At 33.9% G+C, this 20,935-nt stretch overlaps 1 protein-coding gene across 2 annotated transcripts in view; it reads left to right on the plus strand.

Annotated features, from left to right (window-relative positions):
- si:dkey-219c3.2 overlaps nt 1-20,935 on the plus strand; it is an 85,572-nt gene that overhangs the window by 12,495 nt on the left and 52,142 nt on the right. The window contains exons 3-10 of one of the 2 annotated variants that reach the window (XM_005163068.6): nt 118-294; nt 1,853-1,975; nt 3,476-3,565; nt 3,884-4,063; nt 6,336-6,411; nt 6,549-6,654; nt 7,919-8,088; nt 15,164-15,294. In XM_005163068.6, the coding sequence (XP_005163125.3) occupies nt 118-294; nt 1,853-1,975; nt 3,476-3,565; nt 3,884-4,063; nt 6,336-6,411; nt 6,549-6,654; nt 7,919-8,088; nt 15,164-15,294 (1,053 nt within the window). The remainder of the gene's footprint in view (nt 1-117; nt 295-1,852; nt 1,976-3,475; nt 3,566-3,883; nt 4,064-6,335; nt 6,412-6,548; nt 6,655-7,918; nt 8,089-15,163; nt 15,295-20,935) is intronic. The other variant, XM_017354184.4, reaches the window with a different exon arrangement.

Consider the following 20,935-nt stretch of genomic DNA (forward strand, 5'->3'; position numbering starts at 1 on the left):
ATATGTGTACTTTTTATTGCATAACTCAAAATTGCAACAAAATGGATTAACTATAATTCTTGAAACATTTTGGCAACTAACTTGAAACTGACCTTGCATTACTTTTGGTTTTTGTAGCAGAAGACCGCAGTAGTAACCATTACCTCGGCTCAGAAGCCCACCACCACAGTCATCACAGCAGGAGCACGTGTGCAGCCCGCCCCACAGACAGTCCTCAAGCCCTCCGTGACCCCTCAGAGTCCTGTCACCCCCCCTGTCACTGTCTCAGCTAACAGAGCCCCTGTCCTCTCTCAGGTATTATTCATACCAATTTACACAACACTTACAAATGTGGAGCACATCAGCTCTAAGACAACCTGGCAAACAGCAATTCATCATGTTCATTTGGCAAAACAAGCTTTGGGTTTGTTTACATGAACGTCGGATTGTTATTCTACCAATAAAATGGTTAAGCTGTTTAGAAGTGTTGTTTTTAAAATGCTCCTTTCATGTGGCCTGTTTACATTTCATAATAATATATCTTTCCATCCAGAATTTCACACATCAATATAGTTATGTAGCACCATATGTCAAAGGTGCCATAGATTGCATTTATTCAATATGTTAGATTGTTCTCTAATAAATACATAATAGGTAAGTGGCTCAGATAAGTTCTGAAATTCTTCAGAAACTGTTTTAAATGCCTCAGATTTGACCATATTTGGTATGCATATGATTAGAAATAATCTCTGCAGCTTGTGTCAGTACTCGCTCACTCATTCACTCACTCACTCACTCACTCACTCACTCTTTTACTTACTCACTCATTCACTCACTCACTCACTCACACATACACAGCATGATGAACTTGGAAATATACATGTAAAATAATCATAAATGTATTACTGCATTATTTATAACATGCAGCTTGGAGTGAGTAAGGTATCTTTATGCCACCAGAGTAATCTAGTGTGCTCCGGAGTTGTTTTGTATGAAAAATAGACTAAATTATAATTATACTCAACAAAAGGGACAGAATGAGATGCCTTTGAAAGCTTCAACGTATATAAAAATACAGGCAGGAATTAATATTAACCTCTGGTAAAATAGATGAATGGTTTGAAGTTTGTTCATGTGCTTTCACTTTGGAAAAATTACAGTAAGAGCTGTGTGATATGACATGATGCATAAACGTGCATTAAACACTTACATTAAGCTGTTTAAATGCCTCTTTCCTTTTTATAAGCATACATGTGTCTGTTGCCTCATCACAAACATATGCAGCAAATTTCACAATAAACACATTAAACTAACAAAATATAAACTTAAACGGACCTTATGCCTCATTGGAGAGGTGCAGAATACATTTTTAATCCCACTTATATATTCTACATTTTGCTTTCTGATGCTCCTTTTTAGCCTACCTGCCTCTCACATTTTCAGAGTAAAAGGCCTACATACATGGTATGTTTAATATAACCTTAGATAAACTTAAAGTAAGGTAAATAGATTATCATTGTTGTAATAGTGTGAGTAAGGCGTGAACATGCCTATTCTGCACTTCAGTAATGCGGCTATATTAGAAACCTCATGTCTTAGAATTTAGCCAGATTACGGTGATCAACAACTTTCTTTTTACTTTGAAGATTGTTAAAGTATTGTTTTAATCACATTAATATTACTATATTGTTGTCCATGTAAACTTACTGAGAGATCAAAAAAACCACACAGTGCTTTTTTCCATCTGTATGTCTGTTGGTGAGCTGTGAACTGGCTTTTAAATTAAAGCTCCTTTTTTATTTAACATCACTCTCATTGTTAAAAGATAAGGATGCTAATTCACTGTGTTATAACATTTTTAAATTTATTTTAGGAAATGCAAGAGAATGTAAAGAAGTGCAAGAACTTCCTAGCAACGCTCATCAAACTGGCATCCCATAATTCCCCCTCGCCAGAAACATCTCGTAACGTGAAAGCACTTGTACAGGATCTGCTGGTGAGTCTGTCATTTAGTATTAAAAAGGTTTTTTTTTTTTTTTATCACTAGTTGCCATGTTTTGAGTTAGCCATTTTATTATTGTTTGATTTGATATAAAAGGGTTGTTAAAACTATTTCTGACGTTTTTCTGCAATTGCAGGGCTCAAAAACACATTTTTTTCTTTGTAAATTTATGTCATCTTATAAGAGAGTAAAGTAACTTAAATGTCAACTCAGAAAAAAAAAAAAGAAGTCAATTAACCGATGTCACTATAACCTGTGCTTTATTTCGTATTGGTTAATTAATCGTAAAGGCTTCTCAACACCGCGTTTCTGCTCGAAACAAATCTGCTGCAACTAAAAGTTATGCCAACTTTGGCTAGTTTGAAGTTCTGAGCTTATACACTGAGACTAATACCCACGCACACAGGACTAACTATAGCTGAGGCTATTACCTAAGGGCCGTTCACATATCACGTCTTTTACACGAGCAAGTTTGTTATTTCCAATGGAGGCGCATGGCTTGCGCATGTTTTTCAGACGCCCTAGTTGAAAGAATGCTGCGAGCTCACCGCAACTGGACCGGTCAAAAAATACCAAACAACTTTTGTAATATAGTTGATCAAAAGTGCATTTCGGCAGCCTTTGACTACATTTGTTCTCTTTAAAAGTTAAATACTTGGCTAATATGTAGCTTAGATTTACATTAGACAAATAAATACAATTTTTTATTCATTCTTATTTTTAATTATTTATTAATTTATTTTCAGTGTAAAATTATTACTTGTGTTTAAATGACAAAAACTGTTTTTTCCACTTATTTTCACTTAAGTTCAAAGTGAAATGGACTATTATTGTTTTTATTAATATTTTGTGCTGTATTATATAGTTACTGAGCAGCAATAAATAACACTAAAATATAAAGGGTTTACATTTTTCTAAACTAGTAGTGTTTTAGAATAAATAAATGGATAATAATCATGTTAATCTTGAAACTGTGGTTATTCCTCAGACTATAATTGTACAACCAAAACCTATAATCGTTGCATCCCTATTTTGTACGTACGCCTGTCTCTGTGTCTATCTATCTACATTATGTAAAATAGAATTACATACTTTTAATACTATAAAATGCAGAATGCAATAAAAATGTGTATTCACACACAATGCCACTTTTCCCATCTAAAATGTTGTTTAAAGCTTTGTAGCACGATTAATAGTGTAAAGTATTTAAAGTAAAACAAAAAAACTTTTTTTTTTTTTTACATTAACACAGTTAACTAACTTTAATACATTACACAATACATTGAATGTTAAATGAATGTGCATATAAAGTATAACACAAATATATTTGATCAAAGGGTAGTCTTTCTTTTTAAGCCCTGAATTGTTTCCTTCAAACTTTAAATGTGCATTGAAGTCTACAGTAGACGTAAAACAAACAAATCCTTTCATAAGTCATGCATGGGTGTTATTTGAAATAACTAATGTGCGTTTTGCCTCCTAAAATCTGCAAAGGATGCAAAAATTGAGCCAGAGGAGTTTACAAATCGCCTGCAGACGGAGTTGAAATCATCTCCTCAGCCGTACCTGATCCCTTTTCTGAAGGTAGTAATCAAACTTTTGTTATAAAACATGGCCTCATTTTTTTTTTTTTTTAATTCGGAAATCTGAATGGACCACAATTAAATGAGAATTCTATCATCACTTTATGGCCAATCCTGTATGCCTTTCTTTTGTAAAACACTGGGAGATGTTTTGAAGAATTGACTTTCATAGTATAGATAGAAAATGCCTTGTAAGTCAATGTGTGTGAGAACTGTTTGGTTATTAGCATTCTCCAATACAAGTTTTTATTGACATGAGAGTGAGATGATGACTTGATTTTCATTTTTAAGTGTGAAATGTGTCCTTGCCTTTGTACAGAAAAGCCTGCCTGCTCTGCGTCTGACCCTTCTGAACTCTCAGCAGTCTTTAACTCAGCTGTCTCAGACCTCTGCTACAGCAGCAGCTCCTCTGCCGGTCAACACCATTAAAGCTCCGGCACCGAGCACGTTATCCACAACCATCAGACCCACCACTGCCCTCACGCCCGCCTCAGCACTGGTAATCTTGCTCTCCTGTCATTGGAATATATTGAATTATATATATTTTTAATGTTGCCATTGAAATTGCATTGTGAAATTGGAATCATTTTATTTAGTTTAAACAACAAAGTTTAGTCATTACTTCCTAAAGACCATTTAATATACTTAGTCTTACATGCAATTAATTTCATGTAAAAATTAAGTAGTTATTTTAAGAAAATAAACCAATGCCATAATGCTGTTATTTTTTTAAAGCTTTTAAATAAATGAAAAAAAAAGTAATTAAAAAAAATTAAACGGTTGAAGGCAAAATTATTAGCCATCCTGTGAATTTTCTTGTTATTTTTCAAAGTTCAAATATTATTTCCCAAGTGCTGCCTAATGGAGAGATTTTTATCCAACAATTTTTAAAACGTAATATTTTTAATAATGCTTTTATTTTGTATTTGCCATAATGACAGTATATAAAATTTTACTAGTTATTTTGCAAGATAACATAGTATTTTTAGATTAAATTATATTAGATTAGATTTAACTTTATTGTCATTACACATGTACAAGCAAGGCAACCAATTGCAGTTTAGGTCTAACCAGGAGTGCAATGGCAGCAAGTGCAGGATATAGGTATAAGTTATGAAGTGCAATTATAAAAAAAATCTATGGTGATGTTTATAGATGGATGTACTATAAATATTATAAACAGATTGTATTAACTATGAACAGAGATTAACAATAGATTAATATATGTACAGGTTGCGATTAATAATCAGAAATATCCAGATAGATATGAACATTATTACAAATGTATATGTACAGTGGGTCTGTACAATTCCAAATGGATTAGTGCGATTAATATGTGTGATGAATATGTGCAATTTTTAAATGTGCAAATAATTAGTAATGGTCTTCAGCTTGAAGTTAAATTTAAATGTTGAACTAGGTTAATTAGGTTAACTAAACAAGTTTGGTTAATTAGGCAATCTGGACAACAGTGACTTTTTCTTTAGCAGTTAGCAGTTAAAAATGGGGCTATTAATATAAAAGAAAATAATATAAAAAGGGCTAATAATATAAAAAATAATCAAATAAAAAATATAATAAAATATTTATTTAGCTCCAGCAAAATAATAAAAATTAGGGGGAAAAAATATATACAGTTAAGGTCAGAATTATTAGCCCCCCTGATTTATTAGACCCCGTTTATTTTTTCCCTAATTTCTGTTTAACAGAGAAATTTTTTTCAACACATTTCTAAACATAATAGTTTTAATAACTCATTTCTAATAACTGACTAAATAATATTTGACTAGATTTTTTCCAAGACCCTTTTATACAGCTTAAAGGCTTAACTAGGTTAATTAGGTGAACTAGGCAGGTTAGGGTAATTAGGCAAGTTATTGTTTAACAGTGGTTTGTTCTGTAGACGGTCAGAAAAATTTGCTTAAAGGGGCTAATAATTTTGTCATTAAAATGGTGTTTAAAAAATTTAAAACTGCTTTTATTCTAGCCGAAATAAAAGAAATAAGGTTTTTTCCAGGAGAAAAAATATTATCAGGCATACTGTGAAAAATTCCTTGCTCTGTTAAACAGTAATTGGGAAATATTTTTAATTTAAATAATTGCAATTTACAGAAGGGATAATAATTTTGCCTTAGAATTTTAGGATTTGTACTATGTAACAAAATGCAAGATGTTATTTTAGCTAGTTGCTGCTAATTTCCATTTAGTTTAACTTTACAATAAAAATAAATCCAGGCACATTAAAAATAGCAAACAAAAGCCATTAAAATGTATTATTTAAACTTTACAGTCAAATAAAATGAAATAAAAAGCATAAAAGCTCATTCAAATTGTATTACTTTTAATAAAAACATCTCTATTCACGCAATAATAAATTTAAGCCATGGAAGTAAAAAAGAACCTCAAATGATGGTGATTCAGACTTGACCAGAATACATTGTAATACATTTCTAAACTGTAGAAGAGTTAAAGTAACATTTTTGTGTACCACTGATTAACATTTGTAGACTTATTTAAATTTTTTGTCAGCAATTTTGTTGTTTGATTTATTAAAAATTGCATGAATATAATCTGTATTTTAGGATTTTTTAAATGGAAATATAAGTTTATCTAAGCTTTATTAGCAAAGACTGTTTAAATAAAATCATAAAATCATTTATTTGATAAAAAACTTTTCAGAGCACATTTACAAACTTAATAAAAATCATCAAAAGTCCCACAAAAGTCAGCCAGCACTTGTCTACCATTTTTCATATCCTCTGTGTCCCCAGGCTGTCAAGAGGCCTGGAGTTCAGACAACTCCGACACGGATGCCGGTGGTGATTACACAGACAGTTCGTGCTCAAGGTAAGCTATTGAGAGACTTAATGAGCTTAGAGTCCATTTTAAACCCACTAAAGGAAAGTTATGGAGGCTTAAGTGCTCCTTTTCTCATGCAAGAGTCCAGTGAAGGTACCGCAGTATAATTGCAAGTTTTATTGCAGGTGCTATTGGGACACCCTTGCAAGTGAGGAGCCCCATGGGTGTGGCCATTCATGCCTCGGCCAATCAGAAACAGAAGCTCAATGACCCCGGAGGCGGGACTTTCAGGTAGCTTTTCTAATAGTCCAGTAGGTGGCAGCATTTCTCTAGATTTGCTGCTTGTTTCTTGACATTTGGGAGCTGAATATGAGGATGTGAGAATGGGTGTGATGGAATGAAGTCAAGTTTGTCACTGTTTATTATTATTATTATGATAAAGAAATTAAATAGTGAAAGATTTCTGAAATTCATTATACATTTAGTTTTTTTGTTGTTAATATTTTACTAAAATGTGTGTATATATTTAATTGTATTTATTTATGAATGTTTATTTATTCATTTATACAAATAATAAAGTATTGTCACATTTTATATATATCTTATAAATTTTTATATCATATATATATATATATATATATATATATATATATATATATATATATATATATATATATATATATATATATACACACACAGTGATTTTTTTAAAATGTTTTAAAGCTTATCCTGCTCACCAAGGCTGCATTTATTTTATTCAAAATAAATAGCTAAATTGTGAAATGTTATTGCACTATAAAATAACTATTCAAAATTAGTTTATAATTTATTTTAATAATTTATTCCAGTGGTTTTAATGGGATTTTCAGTTTCATTACTCCAGTCTTCAGTCACATGATCCTTCAGAAATCACTCTAATATTAATTATTATTATTATTATTATAAATTGTATCATAAAATTGTAATAAAATTTAATAAAAAAGTATTATGAAAACTGTTTAAATTTAATTATTTTTTAGTACAAAATAAAGGTTTTGTTTTCTGTGTATAAATATGTGACAGTACTTATTTGTAAAATAAAGTGTTAAGATTTTTTTCTTTATTAATGTTGATTCTTAAAATTGAAAACATGACAAATATTTAGAATATACAGTCATTAACGGTACTATATTTTTGGGTAGGTATTTTATGCAGTAGCATTACTACATACATAAAAAAATTTTGAAATTGGGAAAAAAGGACAACTATTTCAAATATACAAAGATTTTACCATACAACTGTGTATGTAGTAATATGCTTCAGCATACAAATACATCTTAAAAATGTAATTCCAAAGCTTTAAATTAAAAATATTATGATAAAAAATTACTATATATTTATTTCATTTTTATACATATATAATTCCCAGCTTAATAATAGAATCATAAATTGATAATATTTGATAAAAATATTTGACAAAAATATTTAAAATTGTTAGATTTAAATATGTTATGATAATATACCTGTTTAATGCATGGAAAAACCCATCTTCTGTTTCCTTGGGTTATATCCACAGGGATGATGACGACATCAATGACGTGGCATCCATGGCTGGTGTAAACCTGAACGAGGAAAACGCCCGTATCTTGGCCACGGGTTCAGAGCTGGTGGGCACCCAAATCCGCTCCTGTAAGGATGAGGCCTTCCTTCCTGCCAGCCTGCTCCACAAACGACTCCTCGAAACCGGTACCAAATATTTTAAGCCACCACAACACCCTTTCACACATACCGTAGCGGCAGTCTGGCAATGTGATTGTCAGGATCAGTTTCTCCTGGCAGGTTTACAGTCATAAAGAGGTTTAAGCTGCACCGCCACTGTGTGGGCAGTTAATATTCTGTCTAATTACTGTATCAGTGTTGACTGACGTTGTTTGAGGGCGGATCTTTCAAATGGGTGTGGGATTATGAATGGATTTAAACAAAAAGCTGATGAAAGCTGGCCCGATGAGACAGGAAACATGTGTCATTTCTTTTTATAAGCATCAGGATTCGGCTGCTTGATTTAAATGCCACACAGAGAGCTAATATTTGAAAGTATGAATAGATTACTAAAGGAATCTGCACATTAACACTTTGTATGACAGCTTAAGAAACGCTGTATAATTAAGGTAATTTCTTCGCATGCATATAAAGAAAAAAGTAACTGTGTGTATAAATAACGTAAATGTATTTTAAATTGTAGTTTAAATATTATTTCAGTAATTCAGTCACATGACAGAACACAGTGTCTCGTGATCCATTGGAATTAAGTTTTATATGATGATTTGATCCCGCAAATCAATGTTGGATAAGTTACTTTAACAAAGATATTAATTACTAATTATATCATAGAAAAGAAAAACTGATTAAATTTCGCAATAAGTAGTTTAATTTCTTGACTCTGTATTACTTAATCCTTAAAATTCAATGCTTAGGCAGTGTAAATTAAACTTTCAATTGTTTACATTTAAGTCAAACATAGTCTTTAGGTTTATTAAAAAAAAGACATTTTAATAACAAACCTACCTTTTTTTAAAATTAGCAAAAAAAAGCTAAACACTTATCAAATCCCTAAATCAGGTGTTCTCAATGTCTACATTAAAGTTTCCAAATCTGAATTTTTATTAAGGTCAAAGGTCCAGAACTGAAGAATGATATTACATAACTTGTTTTAATAAACATCCATGCTTCACTAGTCAACACTACTTATTTTTCTTTAAATAAAGTGGCATTTGCATTCAAAACACATTTATACAATGCATATGTGGCAAAACCACTAATATAATAGAAGTGCATTTTTGTACAAAATGCAACAAAAGGTAGGCCCAATAGTATCTAGATGGAGCCATGATGATGATAGCTGAGGTTGCATATCTTAGAGATCTTAATGTCAGACACAATACGCTCAATGGAGCGAGTGACATTACTGTAAAGGGTAGGGTTAGGTGCGTGCATTAAAAAGCATTGCAATCAGGCCAACTACACCAGGTCTGCATCCAGACCTCTCTTCAAAAAAGTGAAAAATACAAAAGAGGTGTAATGGTTTTTACACCTGCCTTATTTAGTTCGATTGAGTCGCACTAGAGTTCGTTTTCCCTTTTGTTGCGGTTCGTTTGGGCAGGTGTGAATGCAGCAATCGTACTCAAGTACCAAAAGCGGACCAAATAAGCGTACCAAGACCTGCTTGACGAGGTGGTATCGGTACGCTTTTAAACGAACCCTGGAGCATTTCGTTTGTGGTGAGAATGTGATCCATACTAAAACAGGTCCAACCGCAAAAAGTACTGCGTCTTTTGGACTAATCCAGCTACCATAGGCCGATGCGCTGTGCATTATGGGTTATGGAGGAAAAATATTTGTTTACAGCACTTTACCAACAGAGAGAGGGGAAAACATTACCTAATGGATCGTTGGTAATATTTCCGCAAGATGACCATGTCGCAGTTTAGCTAAATTAATTCACGCCTCCTCCTGAAGTGACAAGCGATGCATTAAAACAGTGTTTTCCAGCCGCAGCTGCGCTTCATTCTCGAAATGTATAGTTTGTCTAAAGCAGGCATACAGTCAGTCAGCGCAGTCGAGTCAACAAAAGGACATTTTTTTGTCTGCCGGTTTTGTTTACTTGCGGGAGTTCATTTGCATTTTCCCGCACTTGAATTCCGACCAATTAATAAGCTGTTTAGGAAATATGTTCAACAACATCTGACCAATGAGAGATGTGGATTTTGTCAGATGACTGCATTTTGGTTCAATTCAACTGGTTCGGACCAAAGCCAGCAGTGTGGTGTGAAAATGACCCAAAGAAGGCAGAAAATGCAACAATGTATCATTTATTGCCCTTGATCCGGACCAAATGAACCGAACCACAGATGTGAAAGCACCCTCAAGAACACTTTGTGTTGTAGTTTTGCGGTCCTTATATATGCATTTTGTGGATACTGTCATTCAAAATGTTCGTGTTTCGTTTCATAGTGGCGTTTCACATTTCCACTCTTTACTCTGATTGTCTCATTACAAGTCAAGCAGGATGGCTTTGTGCTGGCTTGTTTCAAAATAAACACATACTTATCTGTCTATTCAGCTTTAAACTGTCAATTCTCTTCATCAGGTTTTCTTTTCTGTGAGACCGTCATCTTCCTCCATTCAAATGATCGCTTTGTGCTGTTAAAGCAGGTGCGTGCGTGATTAGTCCGCTCAATCACGTGAAGCCTCGTATGATCACTGGATGTAATGACAACAGTCACGCAGGAAAACTTATTATTAATATTTTCTCTTTTATTTCTTTCATTTTCTTTTATTTTTAAACATGTTTTTGAAAAAATAACATTGAGATTTCTTAGTTATAATTAATTGTAATCAAATCACTTAAAGTGTTAGGAAAGAGATTTAGGTTGTTCCCAATAATTTTTTTCTATAAATTAATGCTGCTACTTTGACATTTAACATCAAAGAATCCTAAAAAAGGAAATGAACGTCTGTATCCAGAGAAATATAAAGCTGATAAGATTTTAAAGCATTGATATTACAAACCATTATTATATAGAGTATAAAAGGAATATTAGTAATAAGAGTAGCAAACCAGCATATAGCACATATTTCAATGTGGTCATGTCATTGGCCCATGAACATTTCCTGCTTGTTATTAAACTATTTCATAACTTTAACAATAGGCAATTCAATCATAAATTTACGTTAAAACAGCTATCATAACATTATATATCAATATGTGGCTCTTTTTGGATTCTGGGAAGCTGTAGAAGTTAAAAATGTAAAACGGCAAATACGTTGGGACCATTGTTGTTATTTACATCCCTCAAAATGGTCTACAGACATTAGTTGGTAAACTTAAAGCGAAGAGAATCGGAGAGTACAACAAATGTATTTTTTACTATCTTATTTGCTGAAATAATAAAAGTAAAACACCACAACGGTGTTATCAAGACTTTCAGAAAAAGGGAAAAACTACTGACGACAGCCAGAGAGGAGAAGAACACTTACTCTCAGCCCCATAAACACTGCATTAGGAACATCTCGCATAATCGGTAGCTAGTTTTTTATAATTTGTTAAATATATAATAGTTGCATATAAATGTTCATATGTCATTTTTGAAAATCAAAATATTATAAACTTTCAAGGATTCTAGATTATGATGACCGTCTGGTCCATTATTTGATTTCTGACGGGGCATGTGACATTGAAGACTTTAGTAATGATGTTGAAAATTCTAAATCAATGTTATAGGAATGATTCAATTAAAAAAAAAAAAATTAACTCAAAAGTAAACTTTAACTAAAGTCATTTTAATTTGAAGTAATTAAACTTACTAATTAACTTACTAGACTTACTAATCAAATAGTTTCTAAGTATAACCCACCATTACATAAAGATCTGTTGATTGATATCCCTCAATCCTTTCTTCTTGATCTCCACCAAAGACTAGTCCTCTTTCTAGTGCACTAGAGCTGGTCACTCACTTGCTCATTCATCATAATGAATGCCCTGTGTGTGAGCTCAAGGGCTCCTCAATCTGTATATGAGTACTTTATATGCCGTCTTCTGATGGCTCGCTGTTAGTCGGCTATGTGCTGAAATGAAAGGTTGCCTCGGGCCTCTTCCCTGACAAGGTCACTTGCTTGCACACTCAGAATGTCCCTGCTTAAACAAACAATGCACATTTTAAGCACCAGATGGATTTAGATCGACATACCTGCACATTCTACATGTAAACAAATGTCATAATCTGCTTTTTGTGAAGAAAATGCTTGCCTGAACTTAACGAGTAGCTGTGTTTGAAATGGAATGCTAGTTAAGTTGGTACTATTTTAATTTGCACAACCTTTAGAAAAGGACATTCTATATAGTATAAAGAGGGCTGCGTCTCAAATCGCAACTTCCCTACTATGTACGTAGCTTGTGAAAAACAGTGTGTGAGCTGAGTAGTATGTCTGAATTTATTGTATTTGAAAAGCCATATGCAAGAAGAACTTGGATGAACGACTATTTCAGCTGAGATTATGAAGTACTCGTCCAATAGACTTTATCCCATGATGCCACGCGAGAAAAATGATGAATAGGCGCAACGGATGCTATTAGGTCATGTGATAAAGACAAATGGTGAATGTAGAACATTGAATTCCACTTCTACTATGCTCCTACGTCTAGTGTGGCACTCTTACGTTCAGTGTTTTTTTTATATTTCTGATTGTTTAGGTTGCACCGTAGTCCTGCGAGGAACAAGATTTGATTCAACTTTGTTCACAAATGGACGCTCTTTGAATAGAAAAATTAGTAAAATTTACATTAAAAAATTACAGCTGTGGTTGCCGGAACTGTTAAAAATACAGTCGCAATGTGAATGATTTTTCAACATTTTATGGTAAACTGCCATATTTCTTTTTGTTTTGAAGTACTAACATCTACACAACTTTGTATAAATAAGAATAAATAAAAAATAGTATTTGTCTAATGTAAATCTAAGCTACATATTAGCTTAGTATTTCCCTTTTAAATAGAACAAATGTAGTCAAAGGCTGCTAAACTTCTGTCTTTTGATCAACTATATCGCAATATCATTTGGTATTTTCATTTTCTTTTAAAATGTGTATATACCATAGAAAGTATGAAGCTGAGCGGTTTGTTATTGTCATGTGACTCATGGGGCTTTCGTGGCATTCTGAAAAATTTAGATGTTTTCAACTTGGTACATAAGGAAAGTGCATGCCACTCGCGTGATGCATGCGTGTGGCTCTTAATATGCGTGTGCAAGCCACGTGCCTCCATTGGAAATAACAAAATTTGCGCTTGCAACAGACGCAATATGTGAACGGCCCTTTACATGTGTGTGAAATAGGCATCAGTTGATAGCCTCAGCCATAGTTAATACAGTGTTCGTAAGAACTTTAAACTAGCGTACAGTTTGGCATAACCTGTTGTTGAAGCAGTTTTTCTTCCATACAGCAACACTGTGTTAAAGCCTTTACAATTATTTAACCGTGATGAATTAAAGCGCAGTTAAGAGTGAAATTGGTTAATCGTTGCATCCCTATATGACCTACCCATATAAGTTACATTGCTTCTCTCTAATTCATAAACTCTCTCCTGTAGCCTTATGTGATATTAAAGTGTCCATTGGGGTGCACACTTCAGAATCTCGCCGGAAGTAGTAGGTCTTTACTGATCCAGGTACTTTACTGTTTTTAAAATATAAATTTAGACATACTACTGTGCTTGCAAACTTTTTTTACATGTAATATGTGATTTGGGACACACCGATTGTATTCCACATGGTAGCTAGGGTGTTGTTAAGGGGTTTGTATGGTATTCCAAAATAACACGCAGAGTATACATGCTATGTACTGCATTTACTGTTTATGTTCCAGAATAACTTTATAATAATGTAGTACACACATTTCTGCATTGGTGCAGAATAAGATGCATTTCAACTGCACTCTCCCCACCAATAATTAGATAACATTAGTACTAGTAATTAGATGGTAGTATATTGAATTTTGTCTGTCTTATATTTGTGTTTTAGTCTCCCTTACTCCAAAACAAACAACATGTAACTTAAAAATATTCACAACAGAAAAAAGGTATAAATAAAATGTTTATAGTGTTTATAAATGTTTTGTTATGGTAGAATGAATATATATAAATGACTGGTTAAAAGTTCCTTTTTTAAAAAGAATTAAAAAAGATGTAAAAAATATTCACAATGTATAATTTCAAATAAAAATCACTATTCTTCAAAGAGACCTAAAAAATAATGCATTAAAATTTCCACCAAAACCTTTTCTTGTTTTCTCCATCAATAGAAACAAACAGAAATGTTACTTTAGCAGCAAACAAGAATAATTTCCTAATAATTTTTTGACGCTGAAGGCTGGACCAATGATGCTATTTTCATCACAGGAGTTATTACAAAAAATAAAACATTAAAAATTGTTCTTTGATATAGTAATAAAATTTCATAGCTATATCAAATAAATCCAGACTTGTTGAGCATAAACTTAAATCGAAATTATCTGAAATTTGATTGGTAGTTTAAACATTACCTATAATTCCTCTACCTTTTTCCCATTACTAATAGGCAAAGATGCATATAAACACAAAATTCAGTCTACAATCAAGACCAGACACTCAAAAGCTCCACATACAGTCTCATCAGTAATAAATAGTTCACCTTCATATAAATAATTTTAAAGACATCCTAAACACCACGAAGAGACAGCAGACTGTGGTTCAGACACGAGGCAAGTCTTTGGATCTCTCTCATCCCAAAAAGCTCCCTCCATTATTGTATTTAAGCAAACTCTCTCTCCCCCCGTGCGCTTGATTTAGCACACAGTGCATACCAATGAGTGCCCGCGGATATGTGCTATTACATGGAGCCCGGCTGTGGTTGTTATGCTGTCGCCAGGGGGGTGGAGTGTGTTAAAAATGTAAATCTTCCTCCGGGGGAGTTCTCTCTCTCTCTGTGTGTGAGTGTGTGTGTGTGTGTGAGATGGCTGCAGGAGGAAACTGTGTAGCGCCACCTGCTGGAAAGAGAAAGCGAGTGATTGAAAGCGAGTGTGTGGGTGTGACAGATGCAAAAGTGTGGCATTGAAGTGTTTACCAGTTAAATTAGGTCATATCACGAGGCAGGATTGAGAAGCAAAACAATAATACTCGTCTTTTAATTGGCTTGATGCTCCAGGCTTAAAGAATCGCTCTTCTTTTAACTTTTTTCCTTCTCTACCTTCCCCGAGTGACTTTTTAACACCAAACTTTGTCTCGTTTCAGCCAAGAAGTTCGGCGTGACGGAGGTGTCAATGGAGACGGTCACTCTCATTTCTCACGCTACTCAGTCTAGGCTGCGCTCCATGCTGGAGAAAGTGTCGGCCGTTGCGCAACACCGAGCCGATTCATGTAAAGTAAGAACCAATACCTGAACACCACACACTCCAGTACTTCAAAGAGAATCCACAGACTGAGTTTCACCACCGAGCACTTCTCATTATACGTCCTTCATGCCGGAAATGTAACTGGTAATAGTAACCTTAACCTGACTTCTGATCACTGGAGATACATTAGTAAAAGTTAAGTCTACTACTAATAGAAGACTTGTATTGGACAGCACGCTAAACTGCACTAACTAAACCATCCTAATTGGTTATAGATTAGTTTTATACCTCTAAAGTCATTATATGCTTTTTTATTATTTAGTGATCACTTGATTAAAGATTAGTTTTGGTGTTGGAAAAAATGATTCATATTAATTTAAATTGATTTGTATATGTATATATTTTAAATACGTATACAGCTGATTAAAGGAAATTTGATGCAGTAATATGTTGTGATAGTATTGCATTATTGTGTCTTAAACACAATATACAAACACTTAAACATTTATTTATATATCAAAAAAAACTTGTCAGGCACATTTAGAGCAAGAATTGTTTTGATGGCATTTTATAAAACTTATATTTAACTCTTGGGAACTGTTGAGGATGTTTTCATTCCCTCTGGGGTGATTTTGGAGTCCCAATTTTGAGCCATAACCTTTTTTTAAACAGGTTTATCTAAAGGGTTAATGCTGCCAACTGACAGTTAACAGTAAAAATTACCATTTTTACCTCTTCCCAAAAGGGAAAACCACCAACAATCAAGAATGCATGATTATTTGGTGTCATTGCTTTGCAATCAAAGAACGGTTGTTATAATGTAAGTTATTAAGACAAAAACAGCCCCAAGACAACAAAAAGGAAAAAAAATTAACAATACACAAAGGTTAAAGATCACAATGCAGCCACACGATTCCAATTATTGTCATTTAAAATCTGTGAACTGTACCATTGTCCCTCAAACCACTAGGTTATATATATGAAAAAGATTCACAAACATTATTCATAAACATATTGTAAACATATTTCACCCATATTTTAGTGCTTTATTTACAGCACAATTATGTACATAATTGGTACATTTGTCAGGCATATTTAGAGCAAGAATTGTTTTGATGACATTTTATAAACTCATATTTAACACCAGAGGACTGTTGGGGAGGTTTTCATTCACTCTGGGGTGATTTTTGAGTCCCAATTTGCCAATTCAAATTCAAATGAACATTCATAAATCTTATTATTCAGGCATATACTAACAGTTAATTTGTATGTTAATAAATGCTTTATTAAGTCAACTTCATCCAGTTTTGTGACCTAAAGTGAGGACTATATATGAATTATAAATCTCTATAAATGACAATTAAAGGCTCAGTTTATTAGTTTCTATTCATTTGAAGGTACAGAAATTAAACCGTATCAAATGAAAAATAAATCTTTGCAATCTTATGTTGTCTTATTATTTTTCAGGTTTTTTTTATTTTTTAATAAATTTGCAACAATTACATTTTTTTCACATTTTATTATTGTGTGTATTGTGTGTAGAATTTTGAGGGAATAAATTAATTGAGTCTATTTTGGAATAAGGCTGTAACATAAAAAAATGGAAAAAGTGAAGCGCTATGAATACTTTCAAGATGCACTGTAATTACAGTTAATGTGTCAAACTGAGTCGGGCTCAGGCACAAGGTGTTCGGTTAGGGTCAGCTTTAATTTTTTGGCTCGATCTTAGCTCTAAAGCCATGACACTATATTAATATGTAGTCTTGATTGTTAGTAGTTTTCCATCTTGGGAGGAGGTAAAATTAGCAATTAAGCTTAGTTTCTGTCTTTTATGTTAAGTGTAGTTTGTGTGTGTGAGTGCAAGAGAAATATTTGCACACTTATATTGATATGTCTAAGACAATCAAAATAAGCACCTCTGCTTTCAGGAAAAAGCGGACACAGAAAGTGTAATTATCTATGCACACTATAATTTGCTGTTTTTTCTCATATAAATCAATATAAAAGCAAGAACCTTTTTTAAACGGGTCCATCTAAGGGTTATTGCTGCCAACTGACGATCAACAGTAAAAATGACAACTTGTGCCTCTTTCCAAGAGTGAAAACTACAAACATTCAAGAATGTATGATTATATGGTGTTATGGTTTTGCAATCATAATATGTCGTTATAATGGAAGTCAATGGGGCAAAACAGCACCAACACCAACAGAAGGGTAGTAAATTTACACATTAGATAAGGGTTGAAGATCACAATGCAGCCACAACAACTCTAATTATTTCATTTAAATTTGTGTTGTTTACTATTATCCTTCAAATAAATACTGTATATGAGAAAGATACAATGAAATGTTATTTCACCCATGTTTTAATGTTTTATTTACGTCACAATTATTTGATGCTTTATATGTATATAAAAGGTCTCATCTTTGACCAATATACAGATATTACAATTTTTTTAATATCATAACACAACTTGTTGAATAAAATTAAAATTACCTTACTGGTTGGTGAACTTTTAAAGTAATTTTCACAACTTTTATGTTAATTACTGTGTTTTTTCACCCTTTTTTAAAATAAAAAATCTAATTTTGTCCTTGAATTTCTTTGTTATATTGATTTATTTTATCGTTAGCATAATTTAAATGATAATTTATTAATTGCCTGAAGCATTAGAATCCCTGAATGTAATGGTTGCAGAATGTGTTCTTTATGGGTGCTGTGTGGTGAAAAACAGTAGCTAAGTAAATAAATGTTTCTCAGCTTTTACTTTTACTGCCTTCAAGTCATGTCCAAATGATTGTATTTATGAGATGAGCACACAGCAGCACTGCCGAAATGTTGTGTTTACCTGTGGGACACACAGGATTTGTGGTAAGCATAGACTTTCAGATGTCAATCTCAAAGCAAATTCCGAAAGCAGGTGTATGTTGTTAGTATATTACTGCATTGATAAGCTTTTTTTCCCTTGTAATCATGAGGAAAGATGAAGATCTAAAGTAGTAATATATTTGGGTATAGAATCTCGCAGACTGTGATTAGTCAGCTTGGGTAGCAGTGACTAGTGTGGGGGGCCAAGAGCTGCATGTCTGTTGAAGCTGGTGTTTAACAAAGGTCAAATCCCTAAGTTTCAGATGGTTTTGTGTATGGTGTTGTGTTTTCTTCATGATTAAAGTTGATGCACATCTGCCGGTTCAAGCCTCTGAATGAAACACCCACAAAAAAAAACTTAACACAGAGGAACATAGAAACCTCACTGCCACCTAGCGTTTTGGAAGTGTTGTTGTCAGAGGCTACATCATCATGTTGTTGGCTACATCATTGATGTGTAGATGTAGTTTTAATCTCTTTTATGCTATGTACCAAGTGTATCTGTCTGCGGACTGCAAGAGAGGGGCATAACATGAAGGGGGTGTAGCTTGTAGTAAGTTAGAGGGATAACTTGCAGTTATCGAGATCCCATTGAACCATGGAGATGTCACGACGAGATGTTGTTGCAAGATGGCGGAATACTTAACAGAGAACATTTTCTGCAAATGTTTTCATCGTTTTTACTAAATTTATCCACAACTTATTCATTTGATATAATATTATAATCATTCATTTAGCAACTCCACTCTTCAATTCGCTGACTTCTTTATCTGTTTTGTCTTGACAGTTACTCTACTTGGTGTCACCCCCTGCGGTTGCAAATAAGAGTACAATGGGGAGAGTGTCATGTATAAAAATTCTTCACATCTCAGGACTGTAGGTTAAAAAATGTGATGGTTGGGTTAAAGGAAAAGGCATAGAAGACAATAACTGTGATGGTTGAGTTTTGGGTTGGAGAGGGTGAAGACATTAATAACTGTGAGGGTTGGGTTTAGGGTTGGGGAAGGTGTAGACGTTAATAACTGATGTTGAGTTTAGGGTTGGGGAAGGTGTAGACGTTAATAACTGATGGTTAGGATTAGGGTTGGAGAAGGTGTAGACGTTAATATCTGTGATGGTTGGGTTTAGGGTTGTGATAGGTGTAGACATTAATAACTGTGATGTTTGGGTTTAGTGATGCGAAGGGTGTAGACATTAATAACTGTGATGGTTTAGTTTAGGGTTGGAGAAGGTGTAGACGTTAATAACTGATGGTTAGGATTAGGGTTGGAGAAGGTGTAGACGTTAATATCTGTGATGGTTGGGTTTAGGGTTGTGATAGGTGTAGACATTAATAACTGTGATGTTTGGGTTTAGTGATGCGAAGGGTGTAGACATTAATAACTGTGATGGTTTAGTTTAGGGTTGGAGAAGGTGTACACGTTAATAACTGATGGTTAGGATTAGGGTTGGAGAAGGTGTAGACGTTAATATCTGTGATGGTTGGGTTTAGGGTTGTGATAGGTGTAGACATTAATAACTGTGATGTTTGGGTTTAGTGATGGGAAGGGTGTAGACATTAATAACTGTGATGGTTTAGTTTAGGGTTGGAGAAGGTGTACACGTTAATCACTGATGGTTGGGATTAGGGTTGGGAAGGTGTAGACGTTAACTATGATGGTTGGGTTTGGGGTTGGGGTAAGTGTAGATGTTAACAACTGTGATGGTTGGGGTAGGTGTAGGTGTAGACATTAATAACTGTGATGGTTGGGGTAGGTGTAGGTTTAGATGTTAATAACTGTGATGGTTGAGTTTAGGTTTGTGGTAAGTGTAGATGTTAATAACTGATGGGTACAGCACCATCTTACCAACAACATAGTTTTGACATATGGGTCTCCATAACTTCAAGTTACTCTTCAACTATAAGTTGCGTCCCTTCATGTTGCAGTCTGCAGACAGACACTACTCATGGAGCACTAGCAACAAATTACTACCTGCAGTTCATTTAATGGCCTCAAGTCACTATAACAAGGGTTTTACATTTCTACACATCCACTTTAAAGATGCATGTTCCAATTAGTTTAAATGTGTGTAAAATTATTTGTGTTTATTGTAAGTTTATTAAGAATGTGTTGTATTATTCATTTTTTGTCATATCTACAATTTTCCCAGATTTGTTGCCCTTGTTATTACAAAAAAACAAAACAAATGCAATGCTGCTTGAGGGAGGGAAAAAAAAAACTTAAGACTTTTGCTCTTCACTAAGTAGAAAACGAGAATACGGTGTCATGTTGCGATTTGTCCCATTCTGATTTTGAAACAAACTGTTGAAAATGAGCAACCAGCTCGGCTGTATGAAGTCAGCCTGTTGACATCAGCAAAAAAACAAGCCAAACTTGAATGAAGACGGGGAAAAGTTGGCCCTGCGAGTCAGGCAAAAGAGAGCATGCGAGGAGAGATGAGAAGAGCAGTGCCGTTCCTGCCGCTAATAGGCTATAGCCTCAGAAGTGTGTGAAAATGCGTGTGTGTGTCGCTCTGCTTTGGTCCTTGCGCAGCTCCTTTACCTGAACCATCGCAGGGAAAAGAGTCAGGGTTGCCTTGCAGAAACACTGCGAAACGCACAATTATCCCATTAGCTCTGGGTGACCTACTAACTTCACTTTCATTTACGTACGAAAGAGGGGAAAAACAAGAGTGAAACTTTAGGCGAGCTGAGGGAAAAGTTAGTTTGTGGAGGTGATGAACTTGTTGATGAGGAGTTGTTGTTTAGTTTCCTCAGGATGAGGAGCGATACAACCACAATTTTAAATAAGTGATGTATCG

This window comes from Danio rerio, chromosome 25 (genome assembly GCF_049306965.1).
Source record: "Danio rerio strain Tuebingen ecotype United States chromosome 25, GRCz12tu, whole genome shotgun sequence".
Taxonomy (NCBI): Eukaryota; Metazoa; Chordata; class Actinopteri; order Cypriniformes; family Danionidae; genus Danio; species Danio rerio.